This window comes from Coffea eugenioides, chromosome 3, assembly GCF_003713205.1.
Source record: "Coffea eugenioides isolate CCC68of chromosome 3, Ceug_1.0, whole genome shotgun sequence".
NCBI classification, from domain to species: domain Eukaryota; kingdom Viridiplantae; phylum Streptophyta; class Magnoliopsida; order Gentianales; family Rubiaceae; genus Coffea; species Coffea eugenioides.
In genome coordinates, this window is record NC_040037.1 from 2,483,645 (window position 1) to 2,503,570 (window position 19,926).

The 19,926-nt window shown below is 36.3% G+C and overlaps 3 protein-coding genes across 4 annotated transcripts; all 3 read right to left on the minus strand.

The window, feature by feature from the left end:
* Nucleotides 1-2,350: 2,350 nt before the first annotated feature.
* Nucleotides 2,351-6,170, minus strand: LOC113765434 (prolyl 4-hydroxylase 2). Its single transcript, XM_027309609.1, has 7 exons — nucleotides 5,995-6,170; nucleotides 5,827-5,884; nucleotides 5,626-5,730; nucleotides 4,427-4,484; nucleotides 3,661-3,836; nucleotides 2,959-3,028; nucleotides 2,351-2,844 (listed from the first exon to the last, which is right to left on the minus strand). The coding sequence occupies exons 1-7, from the start codon at nucleotides 6,114-6,116 to the stop codon at nucleotides 2,549-2,551; spliced, it is 885 nt and encodes a 294-aa protein (XP_027165410.1). The 5' UTR covers nucleotides 6,117-6,170; the 3' UTR covers nucleotides 2,351-2,548.
* Nucleotides 6,171-7,893: 1,723 nt separating this feature from the next.
* On the minus strand, nucleotides 7,894-11,068 carry LOC113764967 (receptor-like cytosolic serine/threonine-protein kinase RBK2). Its single transcript, XM_027309015.1, has 8 exons — nucleotides 10,942-11,068; nucleotides 10,353-10,748; nucleotides 9,913-10,164; nucleotides 9,669-9,823; nucleotides 9,447-9,526; nucleotides 9,222-9,357; nucleotides 8,940-9,089; nucleotides 7,894-8,404 (listed from the first exon to the last, which is right to left on the minus strand). The coding sequence occupies exons 1-8, from the start codon at nucleotides 11,066-11,068 to the stop codon at nucleotides 8,237-8,239; spliced, it is 1,464 nt and encodes a 487-aa protein (XP_027164816.1). The 3' UTR covers nucleotides 7,894-8,236.
* A 1,734-nt stretch (nucleotides 11,069-12,802) lies between these two features.
* Nucleotides 12,803-16,769, minus strand: LOC113765546 (uncharacterized protein At4g15545-like). Of its 2 annotated transcripts, XM_027309767.1 has the most exons (9): nucleotides 16,446-16,769; nucleotides 16,256-16,324; nucleotides 15,470-15,526; nucleotides 15,191-15,242; nucleotides 14,736-14,831; nucleotides 14,175-14,429; nucleotides 13,592-13,634; nucleotides 13,335-13,413; nucleotides 12,803-13,239 (listed from the first exon to the last, which is right to left on the minus strand). In XM_027309767.1, exons 1-9 carry the CDS (start codon nucleotides 16,728-16,730, stop codon nucleotides 13,147-13,149), a joined length of 1,029 nt encoding a protein of 342 aa, XP_027165568.1. In that variant the 5' UTR covers nucleotides 16,731-16,769; the 3' UTR covers nucleotides 12,803-13,146. The 2 variants fall into 2 exon arrangements, with proteins under 2 accessions (XP_027165568.1, XP_027165569.1); XM_027309768.1 differs by lacking the exon at nucleotides 13,592-13,634 and having other exon boundaries at nucleotides 13,148-13,239.
* Nucleotides 16,770-19,926: the final 3,157 nt, after the last annotated feature.

Below are 19,926 nucleotides of genomic sequence, written 5' to 3' on the forward strand. Positions count from 1 at the left end.
ATTATTATTTTAAATTGAAATATAAATTCGTGCATAGCACGGTGGACATGCTATTTTGTGCCATCAATTTGGGGACTGCACTTGACAAATAAATAAATTCCTCTTGACAAAGGGAAATGCGTTCGTACTAATAAATCAAGTTAACAGCAAGTTGTCGATGGTGATGCTGATGACATATATAGGACATTAATTAATGCATCAAGAGTGCGAGTTTCAATTTTCAATAGGAGTATTGAATTTATCTTCTCGCCTTAACAAAATGTAAATTTAAACTTGATAAAATTAATGAAATGTCGCCATTGGTAAAACTATGGGTTAACCTCACACTACTATTTTGTGTTGTTCTCGATTTTGGACCATGAAACAATTCCTCTTCTGGGACACTTACATGCATGGACTGAGGCCGCCGACTCAAGCGTGGGCTAATTACTCGGAATATTGTCAAAATAAAAAAAAACGGATATTTATGGCTCTGACAATGGTGTGGTCTTAAACTAGCAAAAGCAAAAATTTTTTTTTTTAAAAAAAAACAGCACTGACTGTCACACCATTGTCAAAATTGTAAATGTTCGAATTTTTTTTTTGTGGCAATACTCTGAGTAATTTAGAGAAATTGGAGGTGGCCACGTCTGTTTCAGAGTGGATGATGAAGTGACGCGCACGCGTTCCTACTGTACTGTACCTACAGAATTAGCGCATGATGCATGAGAGAACGTCTGGACAAATAAATAGGGGTTGGACAGGACATTTCTTGGCAGTTCTGTTAGATGCATTGATTGCAGTAAAGAGTTCCACTGCCCCGCCCAGTGCGATTTGACGAATGGGCCAAGAAAGTGAAACGTCAGAAAAGTGTGTGTGGCAACTGTTCTTCTTTTAATGACGAAAAAATTACTTAGGTGTTTTTAGCTAAGAGGGATAATTAATTGGGTCAAGTAAGTGCGAGAAAATTAGGTATGAACCTAACTAGATGTAGATGCGGAATGAGAAATTACTGTTCGGCGTTTGGTGACTCCAGTAATGGGGCAACAATTTCTGCATATGAGGGTTTGAGGACAAATCGAACACCCATTAACCTTCTGGTGGTGTGATGTTTATGAAATAAAAAGGGTGAAAGACAAGGAAACTAAAAGGAAAGAAAAAAAAAATTATTAAGCTGAGCACGGTACACATATATAATGCATATATGCCGCGTGCTCTGATCCCTTGAGAAAATTCTCAATAAATAGGAATACCATTATTATTTAAAAAAAAAAAAAAAATGAACCAAGTAGAGAGTGATCTCTCAGACCAGAAAGCCTGTCAGGGGAAAGCATCATACTACATAACTCCTAACAAACAGACTTTGCAGCTCTTCCTACACGGCCCTGGAATTTCCGGTGATCCCACCATATATTCCGGATTTTTCTTGCATTCCCCTGGGGCTGCCCATCTCTCACAATTTTCATTTGTATCTAGTGGATCCCAAAATCTTGTCGAAGTTATCTACATGAATCCACTTTGTTGCCGACCATTTCTCACCTTCAATCACCGGGCAACCCCCATGAAGACCGATAGGGTCTGGAATGGCACTTGGGTGCAGACTGAAGCCTTAACTTAATTAAGAATTGATTTTTCCATGGGGGAAATTTTGGAATTCATATTTATAGAATTCACCTTGAATATGAAGTCAAAAAATTCATACAATTGAATAAGGTGGGTAACAAGTTGATTATAAGGTAGCATTGATCAATGGAATTTGGGCCAACGCTGAATAATTTGTTCATCTTTTCACCCATAATCGGTGCAGTCGGTTAAAATTCAAATTCCGGGTGAATCTCCTGGTAACAGTTCCTGGTCACCGTGAGCCCACAGAGATGCTCTTTCAATTTCCCTCGTTCTATCTGGTTTCAGGCATGCATAATTCTGCCCACGGAAGGTAGAAGCTAAAAAGAATGAAGCTACAAGAGTTTTCGGGGTTTGGTGACTCCAGTAGTGATGGCAATTCATTAATCTTTGCAATGGGGCAACAATTTCTGCATATGAGGGTTTGAGGACAAATCGAACACCCATTAACCTTATGATGTCCTACTTGTTCGTTGAAAATGTAAACGCAAATGGCCCGATATAAACTGGAATAGTCAATAGGAATGAGCGATTATAACGATGTGGTGTGAGTTAATTTCAATCTATTGTACTAATGGCATGCTGTAAAGCCTCGAGCCTATGCTCGTCATGTACATTTCTTTTGACTAAGCAATGCAATCTACCGTACCGTACTGTTTCATCAAAAAGCATTATATATGTATATAAACTGGAACCCCAAATCGATGATTAAGCTAAATAGGGTGAAGAGAAGGAAACTAAAAGGGAAGAAAAAATTATTAAGCTTGAGTAGAGTAAATAGTAAATACAATGCATATACGTGTGCTCTGATCTCTTGAGAAAATTCAGAGTAGCAGTCACGCCTAAAACCCTCAATAAACAGGAATACCATTTAAATAATGAACAAGTACAGTGATTTCTCAGACAAAAATGCCTGTAGAGTGGAAAGCATCATACTACATAACTCCTAACAGACTTTGCAGCTCTTCCTACACGACCCTGGAATTTCTGGTGATCCCACCATATACTCCGGATTTTTCTTGCATTCGCCTAGGGCTGCCCATCTCTCACAATTGTCATTTGTATCTGTGCAATTATCAGTGGATCCCAAAATCTTGTCGAAGTTGTCTACATGAACCCACTTTGTTGCCGACCATTTCTCACCTTCAATCACCGGGCAACCCCCATGAAGACTGATAGGGTCTGGAATGGCACTTGGGTGCAGACTGAAGAACAAAAGTGCATCTCCTTTGTGAGGTTTCACTAGAAAGTTCCAATTTTTGCGGGAAAGAAATATCAAAGGGTCAATCAAGAATCATTGCTGAATCCACAATATCAGTATATATTACCAAAGCATGACTAACTCTAAGGCCTCACCTGCGATACCTTTCTTCCCACAGTCTGACAGATCCTCATCACTAGTCATAGATCGCCGACGGGATAAATCCTGCAGAGTTTTTTTTTTTTTTTTTTGGGAAATTTTTATTTAGAGAACAGAATCCCCACAGGACCATGAGACCTTAATAAGATGCAGGGAAAAATTTCTACAAATATTAACAAATGAATATCACGTTAGATGATGAGAAACAAAACAGTACATGTACCCATAAAGCAGAGGTTTCACAATTTCGCATAAAACACTTGTCCTGCCTCTCATTCATTATAGTTTCGCAAGCCCTAGCTAGGGCCTTTCAGTACTGATACTAAGAAAAAACTTTTCTCTGGTATTGTGAAATTAAGCCTTTGGCACATCTAGCCTTTACAAATCAAAAGCACAACTTTTCCGTAATTAATTTCTAAAAACTAAATATCATACAGACCCAAAGCACAACTAACCATAATTAATTTCTGGAAACTAAATCTTACAACTAATTATCACCAAAACTTATAGGACTAAAAGTTCAAAGCCAGTACTGATTTATACTGCACAAAACAGCTGGCACATTAACCAAAAGGTTTGTGCATAAGGAAACTCACCAAAAAAAAAAATGGATAAAGAGTAATTGATTTTGGCAACACATAAGAAATGATATTAGTGTTAGAGCAAATGGAATAAAAAGTCATATCGTGTCAACTAACCTCAGCATTAGGAAAAACTGTTTCGCCCCCTTTTTCAACATCAGAGAGATACATCAGTACTGTGGCTATACGGTGTCCTCCACGAGCAATATTCACCTTGTCGGCAAAGTAATCATAGTGCGGATCATATTTCTGTCCATACTCATAATGAAGTACTTGTATGTCTTCACCATTCTCTGCAGAAAGGAAGTAATATGAGCCCCAATTCAGTCAACTAGCAATCAAACCCTCCCATCATCCATGCACCCATAGTTAAAGCACACTTTGGTGGTCTAGAGGAAATTTTCACAAGACGCTAGTCAGATAAGAAGGTTGAAGATGAATGAGAGTGAGAAAGCAAGGACTCTAGCTGGACCAAATTCTTTGGATTTTGCCAAAAAAAAAAAATCTTTCTGCCCATGATTTGCAAACCAAACCATTTGTCCTCATTTCCACAGGGAAGATGTGTTATTTAAGCGGAGCCATACGGGGTTTCAGTATTTGAGGCTCGGATAGCTAAGGGGAATTTGCTGTTGAGACACAAATCTTAACAATAACCCAGAGAAATCTTTTAAAAAGGTAAGCTGCCACACGACGTGATATCAAAGTAAGTATTGCACATAAATGGTGTACATGCCAGCATCTCAGTCATTTAAAAAGGGGAAAAAGATTTTTGTGGAGTGCGGCTGCATCTTTGTAGTGAGCTGAACCCAATATTTCAGGCCGCAAAATATTGATGTGAAAGAGGAATTTCCACTACTGGAGCTCGGTTTAACATGAAGCACACCTTTAGGTAAAAAGGTCCATGTCGCAATTTTCTCCTCTATACCGGCAACAATGGGATCCTATTGGTATGAGAGGGAATGAGAAAGAATGTCAGAAAAAGAAGCATGGAGTTAGCAATAAAATAATCAGTCAACTAGTATAATTGGGACTGCAGAAGTAACAGATATCATGTTTTACAGTACATGCTAGTTAGTCCAGTTTGGAAGCATGGAAAAGGAATGATATAAATAGCTATTGCCTCAGTTGATCTTACCAGTTGCCTCCCAAGGGGGAAAATTAAAATAAAATCCACAAAAAAAAGGTCCAGGATAAGCCATTATGGATAGAGCTTCTTAGATCCTCATCATGCATTTACTAAAGTGCCGTAAACCATGAAAAATTTGGTAACACATGTTGCAGATAAAATATAGACAAAACACAGTAAGGTAATTATAAATTTCAAAACCAGCAGATCCAAATAATGCGAACGCTGTCAAAACTATGATGAAGTCATGAAAGGATATGCTGGAGGGCAAAAACTTCAGATATTCGAGTTTCAGACTACAAACCAGAGTGATATCCATAAGCTATTATCTATTTCAACAGGCAAATCCTTGATTGATCAGTTATGAATTCAAACAAGTCACTATCATGTGGTTTGTTTTTAGTGATTTTCTGTTAAAATAGTAACTTTGCAGATTTGGGGCCATTCTTCCATTCCTGCTCGTATACCTTCTTCTTGATTATTGAAATTATATTTGCCATGTTTAACACAGATAAATTTGTAGTGGAGTTCCCACATATCATGATTGCAGATCAATGGATTAGCACGTCTTCTATCATACCGCCTTAACTGAGTCTCTAATTCTTCAGTTACTAATATAACAAGTGATGCAGTTTGTGCAAATGTTGCTTCTTGAATAAATATTGCATAAACAGGATAATTGAACTGCATTTCACGCGCAATTATCCTCTCTTAATTCTCCAATTTAAAACTCAAAGTTCCAATGATCAAATCCTCAATAAAAATTCCAAAAACAAACTTAAATTACTCCCACCATTTTTTTTCTTTTCCTTTCTTTTTGGTGGGTGAAAAAACCCCTCATAATAGATCTAACTTCATCCAGCAAAAAATAATTTTGGAATACATTACTGACACTTTGATCAGGATATAAAGGTAAATTCAAAAACCACTAAACGAACAGGGGATAAAAGTCGAACCTTTCCCTTAGGAATAAACATGCCGGAGCTAGTCCGAACCTCGCTGAGCTTACTTTCGCCAGATAAATTATCCGCCACCGCCGATCTCTTCAGCTCCGATTTCGCCTACTCCATCAACAATGACGCCAAAAAAAGAAACCAAACTTCAATATTCCAAAAAAATTGACAAAATTGGGGGAAAAAATAAGCAATTGAACTTACCAGAGAAATCAAATGATTGCATTCTTCATCCGTAAGAAATCCCTTATACACAAAAGCCCTGGAAAAGCCCCACAAACAAATAAAGAAGTGATCAAATTTAAACTACTGAATAATGTCGTTAAAGTAATTCAAGTTACACCATTTACTGGTCAACGTTAATAACAATACCTGGGTTTCCATGAAATTTGTTTGACCTTCGAGGGATTGATAATTGAAGAGCTCCAAGATGTAGCTACGATTGATAATGAGATGGAAAGGAAGATTAAGAAAGAGGATCGCGGGAATTTCATTGCGGAGCTGAGGGTTAAGGGTATTTTGTCAGGATTGGAAAAGTTTTTCCGGGAATAAAATTTAATGAAGTCTTGACTTTATTTTGGAGAAATGTTTTGCTGATGTGTTTTCCCACGCCTTTGACTTTTAGTTGTCACTAGGATTTTCTACAATTGATATTTGTCTAAAAATTATTATGAACAATAAGTTAATTGTGCACAAATTTGAAACAATTTTATCATTTTATCCTATCATATATAAATGTATATATATATTTCTTTTTTGATCATGTATATTTATATTCAATAAAAGGTCAATTTTGTCCCTAAACTTTTTCAATACTGTCAATTTAATTCTTAACTTTTGCTCTTAATCACTTTGATACTTGAACTTATTTTATGGTTTCGATTAAGGACTTTTGCAGTGCCACCACCTAAAATTGATGCGGCTTTTGCTTTATCAACTAAATAGGGGTATTTTAAAAATGTCATTTACGGCATCGTAATAAATCAAGTAAATCGTGTAAAAAATTACAAGATTGAAACTTCAAAAAAATTTATGTGGTGATTTTTTGCACGATTTAAAAGTATTATCTGGTAATTTTTAAACGATTTATTTGTTTTATTACAGTCTTGTGAATGGTGTTTCCATAATACCCTTGCTTAATTAGTCAATTAGAAGACAAATCAGTTTTAGGTAGTAGTGCCACTACGGAGTAAGTTCAAGTATCAAATTGGTCAAAAATAAAAATTAGGAACTAAATCGACATCAATAAAAAAATTTTAAGGACAAAATTGGCCATTTTTCCTTTAAATTTCTTGCACTTTCAATTTTTGTCACAAGATTTTAAAATTGTGGGATCAGCATGAATTGTTTCTTGGTCGGTGGATCCTATCCCCTAACATGACTTGGGTTTTTTTTTTTTTAGTTAATTTAAAAAAAATTTTACAAGCTTACTGATGCAAATTTATACAGAGGGGACAGGACACAGCCATGAGTGGCTTTTGGACCAAGCTGCTAATCGAGCCGAGTCGAACTCGAGCACATGATAATCGAGCTCGACTCGAACCTCCAATCGAGCTCGCTCGATTAGTAATTCGAGTTTCAAAAGCTGTTCGAGATCGACTCGTCAAACTCGGTTGAAAACTCGAACTCGAGTTCAAAATCGAGTCGAGTTGAGCCCTTATCGAGAAAAGGAAAGAAGGTAAAACTATCAGATACACAATGAAATTACGATAATGCCCCTACTATTCGAGCCTGTCGAGCTGTTAGCGAGTCAAGTATAGCTCGACTCGTTTAATATACGAGTATATATACAACTCGAGTTTGACTCATTTTTTTCGGTAAACGAACCGAGTCGAACCCTTATCGAACCGGGTCGAGCTCGGCTCGCGAGCTACTCGATTCGATTAACAGCTCTACTTTTGGTGCCACCCTTGATGTGAGACTATTTTTTTAAAATTTTTTTCTCATTCAACATTAGGAATGCAAACATATCAAATTGACAGCTTGCATGCATTCCTTCAATAGAATGCCAACTTTTACCAAATGAAGTATGAATAACGCCATTAATGAGCTCTGAGTATCCAAACCCAAAAATCCCACCCCCACTAACTACAACAATTTACAGGCAGAGCAGGGTAGATGTGTTGATTAGACGCCCATGGTAGCCTACACCCACGCATTAGTTGGTGGACTTAGTTTTATCATCATCATGCATCATACTTGGTACTTTTGTTACATGACGCCAACAATTCAAAACTTCAAAAGTGTATCAAAATTCATGGAGAATTAGTTTTCTGTATTCTACTATTACAATCATTTTCCCTAAAATATGGTTGATGTAAAAGCTGGTAATCCTTTTCTACAGGATTGAGCATAAAAAGTGTAAATACTACAGCTCTAAGAATCTCATCGCTTTTCCTTCTACATGTCAGCCGGCCTCGTGTTGGTTATATAGTATGTACAAAGCATTTTCAAGACAGACCCTCCTGGAAAAAGTCTAGTCTATGCTGGATTTTCTCATGGCATAAGAAGAAGAAGATGATGATGCATGATCTTAAATCATGCAATGACAATGCTATTCAACCTTCTGTTTCAAGAATGCCCTCGCAGTGCCACTGCTTGATTGAACAAATCTTTACTGCTCCACTGCAACCTCATTTTGTTGGCCTGCATCATTCACACATGGCATTGATTCGTCGATGGTGTACAGCTCCAAAGGATATGTCCTCCTGAGGGCAGGCCTTTTTTGGAACTTTTTCTTGCTTTGCAAGAAGCCTTCGTCGCCTTTTAACATCCTCACCACCTGAATACATGAATTTCTACTGATTTAGAGACGTGCAGGATAACAAACAGACCAAATGGATGATAATCTACCGATAATGAGTTAGCAAAGAGTGTTGATAAAGTCTGCACATCAAAGCTCTATCCTGTCTTCCGGTGGGAGTGTCGAAAATACAGAAGAAATGTTTGAAGAAGCTGCTTTTTCAAGATAGTTTTGAGTCAAAACATCTTTTAATGCCCAAGAAAATGGGCAAAAGATTCAGTCTCATTCTGCTCTCGACTTCAGTAGAAAAATTTACTTCTTGAGTTCAACCAAAGTATACAATTTTGCAGCTGATTGCTTTTTGACTGGAACTATAACAGTTTCTTATTTTCTCGGGATAATCTAGGGATAGAAGTGCAGAAAGAGTCCACCTAAAATATTTTAAGTTCCTTCCACCCAAAAGCATGATAGTCATTATTATAGCATTCTTATCAATGTGCGGTGCGGCCTAAATTAGGTCTTTCAAAACAAAGCCTGCATAAATTTCAGTGGTATTTTAGGGAGAAGGACGTGCCTGGCTCATCTGAGGCCGTTCTGTTGAAGATTGTTGTATGCACAAAGAAGCAACCATAACTATGCGATTCAGCTGTTCTGCGTCATAAACACCACCAAGTGATGGATCCAGTAGCCCCTCAACGTTTTTGCTTATAAGAAAAGGTTTAGCCTGCAACAAAATAAGTCGCATTTTCTATCAGTTTTTCACCAGTCCGACAAACAAGCATGGCTTTTTTTTTGCTAAAAGTGCATATAACTAGATGTGTACTTATTTAAACAAATATCATAAATTTCTACATACCCACATCACGACACTGTTATTTGACTTATCCAGTGCTGGACGTCCAGATAGGAGTTCCAACATTAGCACTCCAAATGCGTAGACATCAGTTTTCTCGTCCACCGTGCCGTGCAAGAAAAACTCAGGAGGAAGGTAGCTGTCATTGCAGGATTAACGTTAAGAGCATAGTAACAAAGATCAGATTTATAATCAGAATTACGACAAGTAGTATCATATCTGACAGACCCGAAAGTGCCTTCAAACTGTGATACATTCAGGTGACTCCACTGATCCGGAAGCCACTTTGCAAGCCCAAAATCCGAAATCTGCATCAAACTAAAATTTTAGTATCCAGAACAATCACTTCAAGAAGAAGTAGAAGTAAATAACCAAGTAAAATTAGTTGTAGAGGATAAAGGACAGCAATATCTATTAATCTTTCTTGGTTTTTTCTTTTCCTGAAGTTACCTGAGGCTCAAAATCTTCTGTAAGCAGAACGTTAGCAGCCTTAATATCTCTATGAATTATTCTCCTTTGACATCCTTCGTGTAGATATGCAAGGCCAGAGGCTATTCCTACAGCAATATTATATCTAGAGCCCCAGGTTAGTTTCTCCTTCTCACCTGAACCAGAAGTCCAAAAGAACCATTAAAACTAGATTGTTCTGCATAGTGAAAGAAAAATAACATTGGCAACAAAGACAAGAACAAACCATTAAGGAGGGAGGCCAGGCTTCCATGAGGAGACAAAGGAAGGATAAGGTGCATTCCCCCTTCAACCCCATATCCAATTACACTAGCAATGTTCGGATGGTTGACATGTACTAAGATACCTAGCTCAGATAAATAGTCTGCTGTCATCTCCTCAGGGCTTCCTCTCGTCAGCCTTTTAATTGCTACAAGTTTTCCATCTTGCAGGTGACCCTTGTAAACTTCAGAATAACCTCCCTCCCCAATCAAATTATCTTTGATTAGGCATGCCAGAAAACAAAAAGAAATGTGAGTTGCATAGAAGTGCTATTGAAGCATATGATGAATTCATTGTATACCACAGACAAACACATTGTTTATTAACATGCAATTCAATCCTATCATGCAATTGATCACATTTCTCCAGAAAGCATGAAAAGTAGGAATTTAGAAAGCTGTATACCATGGCTGAAGTTGTCAGTTGCTGTTTGGAGCTCTGGGAGAGTGAAATTCTTCCAAGAAGCTTCAAAGCAATGACACAACTGAGAATCTAAATTGGGAGGTAGCGAAGGTAAACTTTGCGTTATGTTCCTACTTTTTTTCCTTGAGATCTTCTTGATGGAAGGTAGAGAAGGGAAAGATGGCATCGAAGGATGGAATGGATTGAAACCCACTGGTCCTTTCTTCAGTTTACGAAGAAAACCTCGCCATTGAGAATCAGATTTCCCCTCGATTTCACCCTGAGAATCTGAAGTACTGACCTCTGAAACTGGTGTTTCAGATTCTAGCTCACCCGTTGGAGCTTTCCTGTTGGTAATCTCATCTCCTTTTGCCTCCTCAATAGTCAAACCTTCCAACTCTAGAGTATGAAGGTGAATGTCAGTAATACTAAAACAGAAGGCTTCTCTTGTTGTGGATGTGGAAGCATAATTGCAGAAGTTACTAAGAACAAAATAGAGAACAAAATTGTGGATTTTGCAGTCAACATGAGTTTGAAGAAACTGGAGAATTGGGTAGGTGAAGAGGATATATATTTGAAGCTGGAGACTAACCTTCTGCTGATAGAGAAATCGAGGAAAGAGAAAACAGATATTTCTGACCAATCTGAAAGAGATCCCCTTGTGAATTTCCTTCTGAGACGTCGCATGCACTCTCGCTGGCAATTACAGTAAGAGACATCTCATAGTTAGCGGACGACGAATATCAAAGTTGAACTGATTCTGACTACTGATCGAGTGCGAATACAAACACTAACAGAAACTATGGAATGAAAGGGCAAAACGTTGCAGGATTTGTACACTGCCATAACAGTCAAAAACTATGAAGGGACAAATAAGAATAGGGGAAGGCCGTCAAATTAATCAATAGCTGAGAAAATAAAGAGAGATATCTTCCTCAACTGTCCAGCAAACACAATGTGAGATAAAAGAATGACAGAAAATGTTGGGGCCGTTATTTGATCTGATAAAATTTACATCTTCATGGCACTTATGCTCTGACATTAAACTGGTTTGGGAATTAGCTTATAGAATCAATGCCTACAAAATCTGCAACAGCTCGGATTTTTTATTTCAGATATCTGTTGCTTTTCACAGCCCCTGCTCAGGGGAAATGAAATAAACGCCACAAATATTCAGCAAAACATCCACATCCGTCAAACCCCCATAGACGGGTAAACGATGGTAAACACTTGCACAACAGATAGACACACATTGATGCGACTCATAAAAGGAGCTAGCAATCCATTTGACAGCCACATATCAACAAATGTTTCGCATGCAATTATGTATCAACATGAATCATTTATTAACAGAATCCCACGAACATCTATCCTTGGAAAATATTAACCTACTACTATGTTATACACACGTAATTAAACCCAATATGGAAGGCATCAAACCGGAAACTGATGCAATGCCTGATCATAAATATGTCATGCAGATATAATAGACCCCAAAATATATATATATATATATACCGATAAGAAAAACCAAGAAAAGGTATAACACGTATGATTTGCAGCTACAAATACAATGTACCCCCAACATCGAAGAAAAAACACATCCCAGAATCAAAAGCATGAAGAGTCGACGCTGAAAAATAGTAATGTTGAATTACCATGAAGATGTTGAATGCTCCGGTGAACTTCCCATGGTTCCAGAGAGACAGCAGAACCTGCGGCTCCAGGAACCAAACGTTGGAAATGCAAATGTGAGTCTGCAAGCTGTGAGAGAGAAAGAGGAGGAAAATAGCGGACGTACGTTAATATCTTGAGACAAGATTTTCTTGAGACATCCCAATCAAGAATGCTGAAAAGTCGGCTCTATATATAATCCATAGTTTTGTCTAATTTAAAACTCGGTTTACACACGTTTAAAAAACGCAAAAAAAAAAAAAGGAAAGGAGTTGAAATATACTGATAACAAAAACTTTTACGTGTTTAAAGCACGAAGAGAGATTCCGTAGGATATTTCCTGTATTCAAGATTGGCCTGTAATATAAGGATAATATTATTAGTTGCTCCCCCAGCTAACAACAACACCGTACGATGATGGTACGTAAACGACACAAACTGCCTTTTTATAGCTCCTAAGTTTGTGTGCATGCTATGGAGCAAAACCCAATCCAAAATCTTCACCCGACGGAATGGAGACAATAATGCAAACTTGAGCAATTTTTCAAATTTTATCAATATCCATTTTATTATAATATGTCATGAAAACTAGAACAATTTTCCAAATGTTATCAATATCCATTTTATTGTATGTCCGGGTAACGAGTACTTTTACTGCAAAAATCTTTGTTTTTTTTATTTTTTTGTAATTATTCCGGTCTATCTGTAATTTTGTGGCTTTCCTTTTTTTTCTTCTGACTCTGTGTCAACAATCAGCATTTATAATCCATGGGGTACAGTTACACAATGCATAAAGCATATACGGGATTTTCATTGCATGAATCTGTATATATAAGAGAAGCATCCCTCGTCCTACAAGAGAACTTGTATACGTTCCCCAATAAAACTACATTGCTGGAAGCTGTTTGCTTTCCTTAACAAAGAAAAAAACAATATAGTACATTGTAATTATCAACATCAGAGGTGCAATTATGCACCTGTTGCCCATTCTGTGCATAATGTTGTACAGAATCGCACAAAAAGTTGACTCGTACTCTGCAGTCTGCAACAAGGTCTACATGAGAAGCTGTGTGTGGAACAAGCAAATGCTTCGTGGCCTTAGATACATTCAGCTTCTTTCTTTTCAATGGACATTACGAGTAATTAACCCCTCAAAGATAGCATAAAGATCTTTGTTTTCTGGGCCAAAAATCTCATCAGCCTTCTGCAATGTTTCCTAGGATGCCCAAGATTACAAGGTATCAGAATGAGATGACACCAAAAAAAAAAGGGATGGGTATATTAGCTTCTAGAAGGGCTGAAGCAAGATACCTCCTTCGTTTGCTTGTGGGAATTCAGTTCCTTAACATTTGCCAGAAATGCCCCAAACTGTTCGTATGACAAACGGCTCCTAATAAAGCACAAAAAATCAGATTTTCAGTAATCCTTTTAGATGCAACGACGATGAAAAGGGGTGAACATTAAGGCATCTGATACGACATGAAATAGACAGATGAGAGCTGCCAGTTCTCCAGCTTTGGCAAAAATACCACTTCAGAAGAAACTAATACAGAAAAGCATATTCTTACCTTACTCGGCGAAAGAATTCTTTTCCATCAACCCGAGTACGACCTGAATCAAGCCAAGCAATAGAAGCAACATAAATGGCAGAGATAGCACCCCAAAAAAAAGGGCTAGAGGAACAGCAGTACAACCTCTTGGGTTTGAGGGAGAGGGATGACAAAAGTGAATGGCAATGCAATTATGCACACTTACTTAGTGAACAAATTATACTTCAATCTTTAAACTGAAATCCACAGATCATTTCAAGATGGTCTGACTGAACAGATATTATTTTTGTTTCATGGTGTCCTCGCACTTTTTGCCCATATCAAACTGACAGATTCTTAAGGTTGAAAAAATTTACATATAACCAGCACCTTTAAGTTTCTTATACCCGGGACTTAGTTTAAGATGGGAAGGAAGTTGTTAAATCAAACACACAATTTTAGCTCTTGTCACCTTTTTTAGATAAAAAGAAGCACAGGATTCTGTTTCGAGTGAAGGAAGCATTTCAAATTCTGGATTTCAAACACATCACTCGTCAATAGATGTGGCTATTTCTTACCATTCAAAATTTCTTCTTGAGAGATAGATAAGAAAGGAACTAACCAGATTGTGATCCTGTATCCAAGCCAGACATTGAGCTATGCTGGCTTGCAGGCATAGGAAATGCAGAAGACCGGTCATCAAACACGCCCCTTGTGGTTGAAAATGAAATCGAATGTCTCCTTGGAGACAAAGGTTTCGGAGTCCGTGTTGGAGAAACAGATGCGGATAGACTCGGAGGGGAACCAGGAGGAGTAAGCCGAGGGGTGTTAGTTTGGGATGCTAACAGCAATCCAGGTGATATGCGGGGCCTTGAGGCTGTATGATTTAAATAATAATAGTTAGCTACATTGGTCTTTCCCAGGGAAGAGTTTCTTGGAGACACAGTGAAAAACTTTGACATATATGGTCACATGTTATATTTGACCACAATGAAGTTAACTACTTTCAAATTCCAAATTGGCCCCCATATTATCTTTAACTCTTCGTACGCTTTAAGACTTGTGCAATGATCATGCCGGTTCTGCCCCTGTAGGCCCATATTAGAGATCTGAATTTCATATCTGAAAGGACTCTGAAGATGGCTGATTTGTTTTAACATAGAATTTTAGCTAACACACACACCTTCAGTATCATTATCCTCCGGACATGAGTTTCCAATGTCAGAAAATTGACTTTGCATTGAAGAAGTTCTTGTAGGTGGCAAGGAAGCATCATCTCCTGAAAGCTTAAAAGGAGCTTTTGTTAGAGAGTTGAATTCATCCAAAAGTTCTGCTCAGAAATCATCTGAAAGAAAGAGGAAATGAAGGAAATCGGAAATGAGAAAAGAAGACATAGAATGTGTTACTTTAACTAGAGAGAACGGTCAGCATGATACACCAACAATCTCAATAAAAATAGCTTATGAGATTGCATATTATTCAGTCCAGATTGAGTACTATAGAAAAATGGCTTCAAAAAATTTGTTGCTCCTCTGTACTAGGTTTGAAACACTTGCATTAACTACTTTCAGCAGAATGAGCATTTTTCTGTTAGAAATTGGACCACGTGAGATCCATCAAATGGCTAGTAAAAAGTACCTGCTTGGCTTCTTGCTTGCACGCCAGCAACAGGAAGACCAGCTGCAGCTGCCTGACATATCGATACAGAAGAAAACGACATTAGAAGATTCTCTTCAAACTCAGGCCAGTAGCGACATTCATGCTCGAAGCAACTAAAACTCAGAAAAATTTCCTAATTTTCAGCACTGAGTGATAGGAGATTTATGTTAAAGACTTGTAAATATTCACATGAAAGCAAAACACAAAAAGCTAAGAAGTTTTTGACCCCTCAGATCATTGTAAAGTATTTTAACTTACAGAATGGTCTTCATCATCTTGGAGCGATCGCACGAGTGTCTTTCTGAAGGCTTCCAACTGCAATTAATTGACAACTTCTAGATTAGAATCAAGGCCAATTTTAATTTGATATGAAGTGGGAATTCTTGCTCCTAGGATCTTTTACCTTTTTTATTTTGAACTATATTTCTCTTTTAAATAATGATAAAATTTGGGTAATCATTTGCAACCCAAAAAAAAAAAATGGCGTGATTTGTTAGCTCAATGGATCTACCGACTCTCCAAGCAGTCATATGAAAATCTTCTCTTCCATTAAGTTCGTAAATAACAAAATTACCTCGGTTTCGACCCACAAACTCCTAACCTCTTGTAATTAATCACATTGCTAACCATAGCCATTTTTCTTTCAAACAAAATTCATCAGAATTCTGAAGTCATTTTAACACCGTCTTTTTGAAGTTAAGAATTATCTCAACCCAAAAAACCAAAAAGAAAAAGCTTTGGACCATTGTTTTTAAGTCTTTTTCATTAAGGTCACGTATTAGTAATAGAATTGTAATAATGTGAGCATAATAAAGGGAACAAAATCAAAATTATAAGTCAAGAGCAGCTGTAAATTCAGTCCTAAAAATAATATTAGTTTACATTCCATATGACCAAATTAAAATTAAAATGACAAACTTTAGATGCAGAAAAGAACTACATAAACTAAAATCAAGTAAAAGTAATCAATCCCCACAAACGCAATAAGCTTACCCCAAAGGGGGGAAAAAAATCTAAAATTTACCATTATGTACTGCCACTTGCCTTAGCAACATCGCGGTTAAGCTTTTTCACAGTGTTCGTTAGCGTCTCATTCTCCTTCAGCAGTTTCTCCTATTCAATTAATTAAAATCATGAAGAAGAAGAAGAGGAAGAAAACTTTAGCTCTAACTTATAAGTAGTAACTGGAGAAGTAAAACGGTTCAAGTGGGTCGGTTGGTTATAAGAATCGGACCTTTTCTCGGTCAGCGAGGGTGAGTTTGTCGGAAGCGTCGGAAAGGGCGGCATCGAGGGACTGAAGCTGGGACTGAAGGTCGGCGATGATGGCGTCCTTCTCGGTGAGCTTGTGACGGAGAACAGACGCCTCTGATTCGAGGGAAGAGACACGTGTCGAAAGGGCAATGGAGGTGATTTTGCGTGCAACATCCAGCTGTTCAAATGGATCCGGCGGCAGTACTTCTAGCACTTCCTCGGGAAGGTCGAAGTTGTTGTTCGGTCCTCCCGATTCTTTCGACAACATCTTTTTTGTTTTTGTTTTCTTGTTTTTCTTTTTCCCCCCTCTTTTTCTCTTTCTTTATTTTTTTTTCTCTTTCCTTCTTTGAAATTGTTTTTTTTTTTCTTCTTAATGTTTGCGGAGGGAGGGGCTCCCATTTTGCCTGCAGAGGACAAGAGAAGACTTTCATGGGATAAGGAGTTTCGGCTCATACATATATGAATGGTTAACGTTTTCCTGTGTACTTGTGGTTATTCTTGCTTCCTACCAAAAGTGATTTTTCTTTTTCTTTTTTTTAAACAAACGGCCAAAAGTCATATTTGATTTGGAATATTTTTCGGGTGGGTGAGAGAGGGGATGGAACTTGGAAGTGGAACCTGCAGCAGTGCAGCTAGCAGGAAAAGATATAGAACAATTTAAACCATTTTTTTTTTTTACTATAACACCAAACTATTGATATTGAAGAATTCCCAATTAATACTTTTAGTCCATGTTTAAAATTTGGATCAAGTTAAACACTTTACAGGTATTATGGTTTGTAAGTGCACAGTTAGAGACTGAGAATATTTGAAATCCTAACCATTATTTGCAAAGTCACGAAGATTTTCAGACAGTTATTTGTAAAGTTGGTATACAGCTTCACTAATCTTGTCACTGAAGAGGGATAATAATAACCTTGAATCGACTTTGAAAAAGGTTTTAGATTTCATGATTACTCCTATAATGCTGCTAAAATTTGGTTATCTTCCGTTTGGATTGCTAATCTCAAGAGTTTTTGTAAAAAGAAATATACTATAGCGATTTGATATATATATAAAGTAATAAAATGATTGAAAAATATGTTCATGAAAAACGACAATCACAATCCAAACAATTTTTCTTGTGGTTGATTTAATTTAATTCCGACGCTCAAATCAAATACAGGAAGTTGATAAGTAGTTGGTGGAAGGGAAGGGAAGGGAAGGGAGACCAATGACTCAGGCAATAAATGCCTTGTGATTTGGCTAATTGATTAGAATATAGGTGTAAAAAAGAAAAGTCAGACACTTGCGGATCTGACAGAGTTCATGTATAAAACTATGGGTGCCGGGCTGAGACAGCCCGGCACCTGACAGAATTTTTTTTTTTTTAAACATGTCAGGTGCCGGGCTGTATCAGCCCGGCACCTGACACATTGTTTTTTTGAAAAAAGATGTCAAGTGCCGGGCTGACACAGCCCGGCACCTGACATTCACTCAATTGAATTGAGTGAACATTCACTCAATTGAATTGAGTGAATTGCAATTCACATCGAATTGAGTGAATTGCAATTCACTTTATTTGTTAAGCTAGTTGATAAATGCAATTCACTTTAATTGATTTAGTGAATTAATTAGTTTAATTAATTGAGTAAATTAATTTTAAGAGATTCGATTAAATGCATTTAATTAAGGTGATGAATTAGGTTTAATTTGTTATTTATTAAATATTCATTTATTTGTTATAAATGATTTAATTATTTAATTATAATGCATTATTTGTTGTTATTTAATTACACTTTATTTGTTGTTATTTGTTATACTATTTGTTATTATTCGTTGTTATTTAATTACCCTTTATTTGTTATATTATTTGTTATTATTTCTTATAATTATAGAATCGCAATTATTTATTTATTTGTTATAAATTATATATATTTGATTCAATTAATTATTCAAATAAGCATATTAATGAGGTTCTAAAATGCTATCAACACTCGTCTCTAATAGGTATAACATGTCAAGTGATAATTGCTTGGTGATTCAAGTATATTGGGGTGGAAAAATTATAAACGAAGGAGGGTCAATTTCATATGATCCTTCTATACCGAAACAAGTGTTGTTCCTTACAGAGATGGTAGGTTATGATGATTTGGTAGACAAAATATATAATCTTCTGGGTTTAGATCGGAATCTTCTGGGTAGACAAAATATACAATCTTCATTACATGTTTGCTAAATATCAAATATTATAATATGGGAATTTAGCCTTTTATTATTTGAATGCTTATCGTTATTTTTATATTTAGCCATTTCACCGTTGTCATTCTATGCATTTTTTCCTCTTTTTTTGGTCCTTTTTTTTTATATATTGCACAATAAATTTAGTTTTATAAAATTATAGTGAACATTAAAAATTACATAAAAATTCTAACAAATTATTTCTCAACAATTTGAGAACTACATCTTATTACAAAATGAATGGTATATTTTGTTTGAAAAACATTTTCGTAGTTTAACATCCTATAGGAGTAATTAGTGATTTTGCACAAATCTATGTTCTTCATTTTCTTACGTTTCAACTTTGAAATGTAAATTAATTAACTTAAATTTCAAAGTATTTAGTACTTCAGGTCGACTCAGCTTTTTATTAAACTTTTTTTCTTGTTTTGGTTTTTTGATTTTTTTTTTGTATGGGAGATTTATGAAATTATCCTCACAATACAAACTACGAAAAAAATTCAGAACTTAAATAGATGTTCTATTAGTATGCATTATGTTCAATTGGTAAAATGCAAAATTTCAATATAAGTACCAACACGAGAATGCATACAAAATCTAAAATGTTCAGGGTTTAGGGTTTAGGGTTTTGATCTTTAGGGTTTAGGGTTTTAGGGATTAGGGTTTTTAGGTTTAGGATTTAGTGTTTAGTGTTTAGGGTTTAGAGTTTAGGGTTTAGGGTTTAGTGTTTAGTGTTTAGGGTTTAGGGTTTTGATCTTTTGCATGATGCAACGTGTCACAAATTGCGATTGATAATTACTAATCATATCACATTTTCAGCCTTACGCTATTTTCTTGAGAATAAAATGAGAAGCTATAAATGAAATAGGAAAATTCAAAATTAAAAGAATATGAATACTAGAGAATTGTATTTCAAGTCAAGTGATTTGAATTCTAGTGGGAAAGTTTCACTAAGAATTTTTTGTTACTCGGCACATTTTGTTTGGTAGACTTATTAATTTTTTTTATTTTTCAGAAAAATTCGATCAAGTACCGGGCTGACACAATTCGACACCTAATAGATTTTTAAAAAAAAATTTCCTGTCAGGTGCAATTCTATTATTATAAGAAATAATAACAAATAATATAACAAATAACAACAAATAAAGGGTAATTAAATAACAACGAATAATAACAAATAGTATAACAAATAGCAACAAATAAAGTGTAATTAAATAACAACAAATAATGCATTATAATTAAAT

Bases quoted from the DNA above. Each gene is read 5' to 3' on its own strand.
- LOC113765434 (XM_027309609.1), bottom strand. From the start codon at position 6,116: ATGAAATTCCCGCGATCCTCTTTCTTAATCTTCCTTTCCATCTCATTA. The intron at 3,837-4,426 runs GTGTGCTTCATG...TCCTTTCTGCAG, and splicing joins ATGGACCTTTTTACCTAAAG to AGAATGGTGAAGACATACAA. The intron at 3,029-3,660 runs GTTAGTTGACAC...AAAACTCTGCAG, and splicing joins CAGTTTTTCCTAATGCTGAG to GATTTATCCCGTCGGCGATC.
- LOC113764967 (XM_027309015.1), bottom strand. From the start codon at position 11,068: ATGTCTCTTACTGTAATTGCCAGCGAGAGTGCATGCGACGTCTCAGAA. The intron at 10,165-10,352 runs GTATACAGCTTT...GCCTAATCAAAG, and splicing joins AACTGACAACTTCAGCCATG to ATAATTTGATTGGGGAGGGA. The intron at 9,527-9,668 runs GTAACTTCAGGA...AGTTTGATGCAG, and splicing joins CAGAAGATTTTGAGCCTCAG to ATTTCGGATTTTGGGCTTGC.
- LOC113765546 (XM_027309767.1), bottom strand. From the start codon at position 16,730: ATGTTGTCGAAAGAATCGGGAGGACCGAACAACAACTTCGACCTTCCC. The intron at 16,325-16,445 runs GTCCGATTCTTA...TTAATTGAATAG, and splicing joins CCCTCGCTGACCGAGAAAAG to GAGAAACTGCTGAAGGAGAA. The intron at 15,527-16,255 runs GCAAGTGGCAGT...AATTAATTGCAG, and splicing joins TTAACCGCGATGTTGCTAAG to TTGGAAGCCTTCAGAAAGAC.